Source organism: Mustela erminea, chromosome 3 (assembly GCF_009829155.1).
Source record: "Mustela erminea isolate mMusErm1 chromosome 3, mMusErm1.Pri, whole genome shotgun sequence".
NCBI classification, from domain to species: domain Eukaryota; kingdom Metazoa; phylum Chordata; class Mammalia; order Carnivora; family Mustelidae; genus Mustela; species Mustela erminea.
The window spans coordinates 13569448-13581858 of NC_045616.1; the positions used below are offsets into that span (position 1 = coordinate 13569448).

At 37.8% G+C, this 12411-nt stretch overlaps 1 protein-coding gene across 1 annotated transcript; it reads right to left on the bottom strand.

The window, feature by feature from the left end:
- Nucleotides 1-1210: 1210 nt before the first annotated feature.
- Nucleotides 1211-2449, bottom strand: LOC116585895 (putative olfactory receptor 2W6). Its single transcript, XM_032335248.1, is given in 3 exon segments — nucleotides 1211-1994; nucleotides 1996-2051; nucleotides 2053-2449. Coding segments are annotated over 3 exon segments (942 nt in total). The 5' UTR covers nucleotides 2440-2449; the 3' UTR covers nucleotides 1211-1495.
- Nucleotides 2450-12411: the final 9962 nt, after the last annotated feature.

Below are 12411 nucleotides of genomic sequence, written 5' to 3' on the forward strand. Positions count from 1 at the left end.
CTTTGACTAATGCCTGACTATTGTGTTTTAGTGTGGTTATTAGAGTTCAATAGACATGACTGTAGCCCATTATATGTATGATAATTTTATTTTTTCAGTCTGCATCTTCAGTCACTTGCCAATACAAAGTGTCCATCCTATAGAATGAAATGTTGCATATAACTCCACAAAGATGTCTCAGAGATATTCTGAACTGTGCTGCCATCTTGTATGGACACCTTTCCATGTTCATTCATTCATTCGACCCATATTTATTGATTATTTACAGAGTGTTAGGCTCCTTTCTAAGCACATAGATGAGCAATTTAAGAAGGGCGGAAGTAATGCTTTCAGTCTGTCCTAGCAGGGCATAACTACATGTCAATCAAGAGCTGCCATGTAAGAAGAAACCACTCTTCTGGGAGTCAGAGGTGGTTTTTCTCAAGTCCTGCTTTAATTAATGGAGACTTCCTCTTACAAGGATATGTCATTATAGGCTGAGCCAAATGTCAGAAAATAGGATGCACTTGGGTCCCATATTGGGTCACACAATGAATGAATGAGCAACTTGTTAATGACAATGTGGATTAGAAACCATGGGACCATGGTCATGTGAAAACCATGTAGATGTAGCAATGCAGATCAAGTCCCCTGACTTCCTTTGTGGTCACTTCCTTTTGTGGTCACTTAGATTTTCCTCTTCTCTCTTTCTATGAAGGTAAGCAGAGATTCCCTTTAGAATCTCATTGACATCAAGTTAGCTTGTCTCCATTTAATAAATAATAATAGTCCCCTTGTTCAGTTATAATTTTTGTAATTTTGAAATTTATTGATTGTCTATATATCCAGCAAGGAAATGTGTTTATTCCTATTATTCAAACATCTTTAAAACTGTCCTAAACTGGATGGAGTTTGACATGTTCTATAACCTGGCCTTGAATAGTCATGGTATTCCTTCCAGTTCTGAGAAACAGGAATCCTTGGTACACTGTGTAAACTCTGTCTACTCATCTTTTATTCTTTTGTTCTTGTTCTCATATATTTATTCATGATGGACAAGTATCGCACTGTATGTTACTGACTAAACCATATGCCTGAATGTTTTGATAATGGTGCAGTGAATGTGGTGATGGAGAAAATTAAGAAGCTTCTAGGGCCATGTAGCAGCTTAATAAATATAGTAGAATTATCACTGGTATTATTATAGTATCTAAATGTATATTTGGTGCATTTGAATAAGTTAGTGACTATGCATTGAAAATAGGAAATCATCAACAGTGGGTCACAGAATTACTTGCCAGTGAGGATTGCCTTGGCCAGAGGTTACTTTAAGGAATGGTCAAGTTTCCTTCTGGTGAGTTCCCACCCTATAAGGACCCCAGGAATAGCTATCGGTTAGAACACAGCAGATTTTCCAAGCCCCTCAAAGGAAGATGAAGCAAGTGCAGTTAAAACAGGTACACCCCACATATGTCTCCAGTGGTTGCCTCGCCTGTTCTTCCCACTCTTGATCTCCCTATACCTGCTCCTTCCCTATCAACCTCCTGACTGCTTTCTTCACATCCTTATTCCTCAGTGTGTAGATCAGAGGGTTGAGTGTGGGAGCAAGGATCATGTATAGCACCGCCAGTGCTTTGCTCTGGTCCTGGGAGTAGTTGTCCTTGGGCTGCAGATACAAAAACATAATAGTTCCATAGAAGAGTGAGACTACCATTAGGTGGGAGGCACAGGTCCCAAAGGCCTTTTTCCTTCCTTCTGCTGAGCACATTTTTACTACGGCTCTGGTGATGCACAGATAAGTGGTCAAGATGATGGAGACAGGCATGCCTAGGATGATTAGTCGGGCGATAAACATTTTAGATTCTGTTGGGCCAGTATCCACACAGGAGAGTTTAACAATGATCAACAGTTCACAAAAGAAATGGTCCACACGCCGGTTTCCACATCGAGGCAGCACCATGGCCATTGAGGACTGTAGAAAGGAGTTGGCAAAACCAGAACACCAGGAAGCTGCAGTCTATTGCCATCACTGCAAGGAGAACACACTCAGTGGAGCCAAGTGCCAAGGTCCACCCAGTACTGGACCATGCAGCCAGCATAGCTAATCTTCTTGTTGCCACCCCACATGTTCACCAGCATCTGAGGGACAATGCTGGTAGTGAAGCAGAGGTCAAGAACAGAGAGGTTTCTAAGGAAGAAGTACATGGGTGTGTGGAGTCCAGTGTCCAGGATCGAGAGCAAGATGATGGCCACATTGCCCACAAGGGTTATCGTGTAGAATGTCAGGACAAAGAGGGAGAGAATCAGCTCTAACTCAGGCCGCTCAGAGAAGCCCACTAAGATGAAATCCCCACCTGTGCTGTCATTAGCTGTTTCCATCTCCTCTTCAGCCCTATCACTGCAGGAGATCCCACACTCTCTGCAGTGGGATTTAAGAATAAGTGGGTAATTAATACACATAATGGATGTAAGCATGATCCTTAGATGTGACCTAAATTCTACATTTTTGCTTCTTATTTTCCTTTCTATCTTATTTCGCCTGGCAATTGGATGAAACTCCTGTAGGTACATGACTTCCACAGTAATAAATGTATCACAACCAATTTCAGTTATAAACACAAACAGCATCTAAGTTCACTAATTTGAAAGCCCAATCCCATGAATACTAAAAATTCATAATCTGATTAACATTCAGTCTTATCCTCTCCCCAGATAGGACTCCTTCCTGGTGACACCCTTGTGCTTGAGGGAAAGGATTTGGGCAGTTTCTCTCTCCCCCTGCCCCTGACCATAGGGTCCTCCTATTTGGGAAGTGCATAGGGGAAGAGAAGGAGTTACAAACCAGTTCTTACTCTCTGAGCCTACGAGATGTTTAAAGAGCTGACTCTTCTCTCATGGGAAGAGTTCAGGTTCTTAGAAGCTTCCTTACTGGGACAACAAGTTGGCTGGTTCCCAGCCTGGGCTGGTGCATCTCCTCCTATGAAGCTTCCATCAACTTTTGCAGCCTCCGGAGATCCAGCATTCTCTCCCAGCATCATACTATTTGATCCCTTTGTCCCACTGATGGCCCTATTGGTTTAGACTTGGGACAACCCTGCACTAGCTCTCCCTTTTCCTGTGGCCCTCCTCCAACACAGAGGAAGGTCCCTTTCATATTTGTCTCAAAAATATTGCAGCAGCCAAGATGGTTTTGAATCTGCACTGCAGTAGCTGTTGGCTCTTTTCTCATCCCCCAGAATTTCTGACCTGGTCCACTCTGCTCTCTCCCAACTAAAATATGCACTTACTGAAATCCCCAAGTAGCTCTTGGGAAGTCTCCCACCATTGGGAGCAAGTACTTCAAAACACCCTTTCCTATTTGAAGGGAATGGTTTCAGACTCAGGCTATTGTTCATTCCAAACGAATCTTCACAAATTCTCTAATTCTCTCCTCTCAATTTTTAAAACGATTTTATTTATTTATTTATTTATTTATTTATTTATTTATTTATTTATTTTAGAGATAGAACAAGTAGGGGCAGGGGGCAGAGAGAAAGGGAGAAGACTCCCTGCTGTGCAAAGAACAATGCAGGGCTCCATCCCAGGATCCTGAGATCATGATCTGAGCCGAAGGCAGATGCTTAACTGACAGAGCCACCCAGGTCACCCCTCCTCCTACGCTCTTGACTTATTTAAATTTTCGTGTGGATGAAACTACTCTGGATGACTAGTCTGAGAATCATAAAATCACTTAAAAAATAATTTTCTTATAAATTATACATATGATTGTATGTTTCACATCCTTTTTAATTTGAGTCAAATATAAGGCAACCAGATTCATTTTATTCTTATGTACCAGAGGCAGTAGAACACTCAGTTTTGTGGGACAAAATTTTGTGAGACACCCACTTTCTTGGAGTAGCTCCTGTCAATGATAGTAAGGCAATAGATCTCAAATAAATGAGCTAGAAGGTAAAGTAATTTGAGTACTTTAAATAGGAATTATAAAAAATGGTACAAAGAAAGAAAACAAAATTAGATAACAAATTCACTCTATTGGAACAGAAGTTAAAGGAGAAATCAGACAGTGAAGCAAAAGGTCATCTCCATCTGTACCATTAAAAATGTCTACCTCGATTCTTTCTCTGACTTTTCCAATTATCCCTCTTCTGTTAAACAGAAATACTTCATAGAATTGTCTTGGAGATAGAGTGCCACTGACTTCAATAAGTTTTGAGATATTCAGGTCTTTCAAACTGTATTTTCCCCTTCACTACTCATTGAATTAAGAAAGACTTTTTCTTAGAGCTTCTGGCCTCCCTCCTTGCAACAGTATCTTATCTCTCTATTGGTATGCAGGTTATTATCTGCACTCTTCATGCCTTTGGACTGAGCATATTGAGATGGTAAGGGTGGGGCAATGGTGTATATAAAATATTCTTTGTGTCTTTGTCCACAGTTCATTAGAACTAATGATTAAACAAATTTAATAAGGAAGCTTTTACATACTGTAAGAGTGAATAATTTTCTACTAATTTATGCATAAATTTAAAAACTCACTACGAATTAAAACAAAGTGAGGAGACAGGGGAAGGAAAATTGATTGGGAGTAATTTGGGATTGCACAGAAGCAAGGGGGAAACATACAGGATGTAATGGTAGAGCCAATTTATAAGTGAAAAATTGAGTTCTCAGACACCCTGAGGACAGAGCTCAGAGATGTGACAATGTTCATTATTAAATCTCCATCAGTTTTGTTCATTAATAAATCTCCATCCGCTGTCAAATGTCTGGCAAGTGACAAGTGCATATTAATATCTTTTTAAAGTCAGTTAATATCTGTTTAAAGATCTCGAGTGTGTGACCTTTGAACCAAAACTGGAAACTCATATTTTGTTTGACTCACATAAAACTTTTAAAATTGGGGGATTTTATTTTTTAATTACAATTTCTAGTATCTCGTTTAAAAATTGGTGTAGCAAAAAAAAAAAAAAAAAATTGGTGTAGCACCAAGCCAATATTCATCTACAATGCTAATTTGTTGGGGGTAAACTTTAAGCAGACATTCCTCTCTAGTTCCCAGTCTTCACTACTGTCTATCTCCCCGCCCCACACTGCCTCACATATCCACCTTGCCCTATCTACTGTCTTTGGCCATTTGAGATTAAACTCCATACATCCATTGCCAAATCAAGGTCTTGCCATCATGTGACTCTGTGGTTCCATCAACCCCAGGCCCTATGAAGACTCTGCAGTTTTCTATGCATTTGATTACAAATTATTTCCTGTTCTTCCTGTGGAAGTGGGCTTGGCGTATATTATATATCTTTGTAATATGAACTTGGCAAACTGAAACAAGAGGTAAAACCCTATGTACAGGTAGAGAAAATTCAATTCTTCACTTCTTTGGACTACTTTGAAGTCTTTAAATTTTACAAAAGCCAGTTATAATAAAAATAATCTGACAGCCGCTTTTTACTTTTTTATATAATGATAATTGAACCACAAAATGAACTACCACACGACGTCTTTCTTAGAAAAAACTGTTCAGATTCTCCATGGGGAGAATAAGGAGACACGAGGAAAGTGGTGATGGTGAAGAGAAAAGGTTTAATTGGAATAAGAGGAATGAGTTCATCAAAGAGTTATACAGGTTTGCTAAAATTTGATAAAGAACTAAGGATATTAAATTCATCATAATCAATGATAGATGAGTTCACTCAGTGATTCTTGTTTGAACTGATTCAGAAAACTTGAAAAGGCTATAATGTACAGCCTAGGGTATTAAACATGATATCAAGAGGACTCTGTCTGGCTCAACCATTTACTACATATGTGAACTTGGGAATGTCTTTAACCTTTGTGGGTCTTGGTTTAAAAAATGACAATATTGGGGCACCTGGGTGGCTTAAAACAAGGTGAGGAGACAGGAGAAGGAAAATTGATTGGGAGTAATTTGGGATTGCACAGAAGCAAGGGGGATACATATATAATGGGAGAGCCAGTTTATAAGTGAAGTTAAGCCTCTGACTTCCGCTCAGGTCAGGATCTCAGGGTCCTGAGATCAAGAGAGCCCAATGCCACATGGGGCTCTCTGCTCAGTGGGGAACCTGCTTCCCCTCTCTCTCTGCCTGCCTCTCTGCCTACTTGTGATCTCTCTCTCTCTGTCAAATAAATAAATAAAATCTTTTTAAAAAAAATTTTTAAGTGACAATATCATAATATTTTTTCATAGGGTTATCTTGAAAATTATAGAAGATTATACACATGAACGTTAAACTGTTAACTGGTTCCAAAGTTCATGATCACTAAACTGTAATATAATAGTGCTTGTATTATTGTAGGTGGTTATGCATATAATCCCCTTGTAGTTATAGCTCCTAGTGCCTGGCACATACCAGGCAATTGGTAAATGTTTATTGAGTAGAGGGTGAAGAGTAGAGGGGGAGCTGCCAGTTATTCAACAAAAACCATTGCCAATCCTGACTACTCAGGATTGTAAAAAGAATGGAGGAAAGATCAAGTGTTCAACCCCAGTTGTCATCTTTATTATAGAGAAGTGTCCTTTTAATTAAAAAAAAAAAAACACCTTTGTAGAACCTTAAAGGCATTAATGACCCAGTTTTATGCCAATGAGGAAAGTCTAATTTGGGCACTCATGAGAACTATGTCCTGGCTTTTCAGTCCCTCCCAGCTACAACCCTGCATCTAGAGAGATTGAGGGTAAAGAAACAATACTCACCTTCGCACACATTTTTCAGTCTGATGTGTTAAAAGTTATGTTTCTCTCACACACTTTATCACACATAAAGTCCTAGTGTGGGTAGAGAAATCCGAATACTTGGGTAGAGAAGGGAAGCTATGCTAGGGCTCTCTCAGACACAGGGGTCTCATCTCCCTACCACAACCAAAGTAATTGCCCAAGCAGCAAGATGCAGAGCTGAGTTTTCTCCTTGCCAAGGCTAACAAGTCTTCATTTCAGAGTGAGTAAAACTTATCCACCACAACAGCATAGTGGGACCAAGGACAAAAGGTGGGATTTAGCAAAACCTGCCAGCACCTCCTTTTGCTTCTCTTCTTATCATTCTTTTCTGCTTTAGCCCATGAACTATTTGTTTGTGTCCCACTCTTAGAAATTATTATATGCCCCCAAATCGTGTACTCATCCTCTTCTCATTTCCCTCCCAGAAATGGGCAAAGACATGATCCTGAGTCTTTTTAAAAAAAAAAAAAAGAGTTTGTAATGGATCAAGGGTAATATCTAGTACACCTAGGTTTCTATAAGCTATGTCAATTTCTGGCACCTGTCAGCTGAAAGCCTGTCCATTGTGTTCAATGAACCCCAAGATGATTTGTAAACATCTTGTATATCAACAACATCTTGTAAATCAAGATGTTGATTTAGCCTGGTGGCTAGGAGTTCTTTCTTCCCCTCCAAAAGACTTAGTTCGTGATTGCAGGCAACTTTTATAGTAAGTGCCCAGGGAGCTTTGAGAAGTGTGATGACCCCGTGTTTCAAATCCATTGCAACCTTCACTTGTTTACTCTGCAAAAACATCTCTGAAGGAAGAGCCCCTAAGTGATCAATTATTGTGAAATGATGAGGGTCCTGGGGAGAAGGAATAAGTAGCAAGAAGGATGAACTTACTGAGGCACCAAAGCCTGTTTCTCCACATCTTCTCTGAAGTTTAAAAATATCTAGGTTAATAAATGTGTTATTAAATTCTTAGGAGTATTTATATAGTCCCCAGCATTTTATTGGTCTGAATAGAAAGAAGAATAAACTAGATACTCTTGGGGAACAGAATAAAAGGAAGAACCAAAAAACAAAGGAGCAGACTCCCTATTCATAATATATCATCATTTTTTTACTATGATTAAGGTGTATGGTATTTATAGCAGTGATTTTGGCTGAATTTACACCAATAAGACAGTTTGAGAGATAAACAATAAAATAAAGCTAGGCTACAAAATGTTTTCTGTTACATCCTCCAATTTACCCAATAAAAATTAGCATACTCTTCATTCCCATACAGTAACTTCTGGATTGAGACTAGGGACATAGTTTTCACTCACTATGTAGACATCTGGTTTTTAAAAATTCAGGTGAATTGAGTAAATTAATATTTTCAGTTTAAAACATAAAAGGCCCAGCTAAACATTGCCTTACTGTATGACCCAGCAATCATAGTACTAGGTATTTACCTGACGGGTTTCAAACTTTATGCCCCACACAAAAACTTGCATGTGATTGTTGATACCAGCTTTATTTTTTAAAGATTTTATTTATTCATTTGACAGAAAGCACAAGCAGAGGGAGCAGCAGGTAGAAAGAGAAGCAGACTCCTTTAGCAAGGGGCCTATTGTAGGACTCGATCCCAGGACCCTGGGATCATGACCTGAGTCAAAGGCAGTTGCTTAACTGACTGAGCCACCTAAGCATCCCTGTTGCTACCAGCTTTATGAACAACCATCCAAAATGAGAAGTGCACAAGATGTCCTTCAATAGATGAATAATAAATAAAGTAGTACATCCATACAGTGGAATACTGTTCAGCAATTTTTTTAAAGGGCTATCAATCCATCAAAGAAATGGATGAAGCTTAAGTTCATATTTTTTAAGTAAAAGAAGCCAGTCTACATTAAATTCTCGAAGCAGGCTCTCACTTTGAAATGGAAATCTTCTCATGGAATCTTCAGATGCAACAAAAACTCTGGGGATGGCATCCAAAATTGCTTTATAAGCATAGAGGTTTTAATCTGAGTAAGAGCAGCTCAGAAATTAGGAATGATCCTGTTACTGTGGATCAGGATCAAAGGGCAGAGGGTTGGGTAACTGCAGAGAAGACACTGACGCGCTGCCAAGTAAGATTCTTGGGTAAATACCAAGAGTTCAATGAAGAAAGAATTGCTTAAAGAAATAAAAAAAGAACCAGAAGGAAGAGGATAGTTTGGGAGGCTTTCTACTTTGAGGGGGATATCTGTGTGTGCTTGATCTTGCTCATGTCTTGAATTTTCTTTCAGTGTTTGTACAAAAGAATCATCCTGTAGAAACTGGCCCAGACCATGAAGAACACAAAGAGGAAATTACAAATAACTATGCTTCTCATAATTGAACATTGTTCCCTGCTGGTGTATAATATTTCCTAGATAACTACACCCAACAAGAGATGTTTATATCCATGCTATTTTGTATGTCTGGGATATTATTTAGCATGTTGATAATCCAAAACAAGAGAAACAAGGGGGAAATAAAAATAAACACAGATGCTTTGGTTTGATCTGTGCTCAATGGGAGTTGCTGGGATTGGAATATGTTCAATAAATATATTGGGCAGATAGAAAGTTCCTTTGCCTCTTGGGAAATTTACATTATAGCCACCATCCAGAAAATTTTTTTAGTCAAAAGAATATTTCATCTGTGTGTTCTCCTAAAAATTTTAATTAACATATTAGCCAAAGTTCACATAATCTCACCTGTGGAGTTCTTTATTAAACACAAATTAATAAGATATCAGTATAGGTCATAAGTGACCGCAAAACCAAAACTGTGTAATTTTAGAAGAAAATTCTGAATATCACATCACTGAAAATCATTTTTGTTGTGCTGTTATTAGAAAGGAAGTAAAAAACTGAAAAATAACAAAATACCTAAAACAGAATAAGTATTTGTTCATCAGAAATAATGAATACAGGTTTCTGCTTTGCCTTAAGAGAAATTTTAGAAGAACAAAACTATAACCCAGGAAAGCTAAAATTTAAGGAAAACAAAACAAATCTTTGAGGAACTGTTCATGACAAGGATTTGAAAAACCGAGGTCATAGAGTAGGAAAAACTGCATGTAGTGGCCTAATAATTTATAAGAAAATTTCCCCATGGGAATTATTCCAACCATTGACATGAGACAAAAACTATGGAGGCACTGAAAACATTTTTCCAAGGAATAGAGAAGCCAGGAGAGCTTCTGATGACTTTATAGGACTGAAGAGACAAAGTGGAGGTCAAGCTCCTAAGAAATTCAGGATTTTAGTGCCAGGTTCCAAAGAGTAGGAAGGCCATGAAAAGTAATTTATATTTCTCCTAAGAAATCAAGCAGTCCTTGCAATGTTTAAGGAAAGAGACTAGGAAGCTAAGTAGAAAGTAACCAAACAATTGAGAATAATGTTTGCCATTTCTATGGTACTTCAAGAATCAGGTTTTCAGTTCAGTATTTGTTAAAGAGAAGGGGCTTACTTTAAGAGTCTGATTTTTTGCTTGTCCCTCTCTTTGTTTGTTCATTTGTTCTCTTTCTTAAATTCCACATATGAGGGAAGATATATGGTATTCACCTCTCTCTGACTGACTTATTTCGCTTACACTATCGAGGTCCATCCACGTTGTTAAAAAAAACACGTAGTTTCAAATTTAGGAATGGGAAAACCGTGTTGATCTGGTTTTAACTAGTTTACCCAAAGCATATTGAACTATGAGGGTCAAAGGTAATTAACAAATTTTTGGAGAATAAAATATATCATGTTCTCTGCATTTGCAAAACACCTTATTTTGATTGTTATAACCTTAAACAACTTAGTTATCCCAACTAATTCAGTAAGTAAACATCTGTAACTTTACCTTACTTGAAGCTTCTCCACAATACTTGACCATAGAAAGCCCTTTAATTGTACTACTTACTAAGGCAAGATGGTATAAAATTTGGGAAATCTACACATAAAAAAATGAATTAAAAATTTTGTCCTATTAAAAAAGAAGATGGGAATTGCATTAAATGTGTAGATTGCTTTGGGTAAAATAGGCATTTTAACAGTTTGTTCTTTAGAAAAACCATCGGAGACTTTTTTTGTTTTGTTTTTTAAGGTTTTATTTATTTATTTGTCAGAGAGAGAAGCAGGCTCTCCTCTGAGCAAGGAACCCAATGCAGGACTTGATCCCAGGAACCTACCGACTGAGCCACCCAGGCGTCCCACCATAAGAGACTCTTAATCTCAGGAAACAAACTGAGGGTTGCTGGAGGGCAAGGGTGTGAGAGAGATGGGTGGCTGGGTGATGGGCATTAGGGAGGGTATATGCTATGCTGAGTGCTGTGAACTGTGTAAGACTGATGAATCACAGACCTGTACTCCTGAAACAAATAATATATGTTAATAAAAAAAATACAACTTTATGCCAATATATTTTAAAATGACAAAAAAAAAAAATGTCTGTTCTTCATGAGCATGAAATATCGTTCCATTTCTTTGTGTCTTCAATTTCTTCCATCATTGTTTTATATTTTTCAGAGTACATGCTTGTTACCTCTTTAGTTAAGTTTATTTGTAAGTATCTTATTGTATTTGGTGCTATTGTAAATGGGATTGATTCCTTAATTTCTTTTCTACTCCTTCATTATTGTTTTATAGAAAGGCAAGAGATTTCCATATGCTGATTTTGTGTCCTGTGACTTCACTAAATTTGTGTATCTTTTCTAGCAAAATTTTGGTGGAGTTTTTCAGGTTTTCTATATAAAGTATCATATCATCTGGAAATAATGAAAGTTTTACTTCTCCCTTGCCATTTTGGATGCCTTTTATCTCTTTGTGTTGTCTGGTTTCTGAGGTTAGGACTTCCAGTACTGTGCTAAATAACAATGGTGAGAGAGGACATCCCTGTCTTTTTTCTGACCATAGAGGAAAAGCTCTCAGTTTTTCCCTATTGAGTTTGATGTTACTGAGTGCTTTCCATAGATGGCCTTTATTATGTTGAAATATGTTCCCTTTAGCCCTTTATCATGAATGGATGTTGTCCTTTGTCAAATGCTTTTTTTGCATCTGTTAAAATCTCTACTGCCCAAAAGCAATCTACATATTTATGCAATCCCTATCAAAATACCAACAACATTTTTTTTAGAGCTAGAACAAACAATCCTAAAATTTGTATGGAACCCCAAAAGACCCTAAAACGCCAAAGCAACCTAGAAAAAAAAGAAAGCAAAGCTTTTCTTTTTTTCCAGACTTCATGTTACAAAGCTGTAGTGATCAAAATAGTATGGCACTAGCACCAAAACAGACACATAGCTCAATGGAATCAAATAGAAAACCCAAAAATGAACCCACAACTATATGGCCAAATAATCTTCAACAAAGCAGGAAAGAATATCCAGTGGGGGGGCGGGGGGGATGTCTCTTCAACAAATGGTGCTGGAAAACTGGACAATAATATGCAAAAGAATGAAACTGGACCACATTCTGACACCATACACAAAAATATATTCAAAGTTGACTAAAGACCTAAATGTGAGGCCTGAAACTATAAAAACCCTAGAAAATAAAATAGGCAGTAACTTCTCTGACATTAGACATAGTTGCTCCTTTATAGCTAGGTCTCCTGAGGCAAGGGAAACAAAAGCAAAAATAAACTATTGCAACAGCATCAAAATAAAAAACTTCTCCACAGCAAAAGAAAAAATCAACAAAACC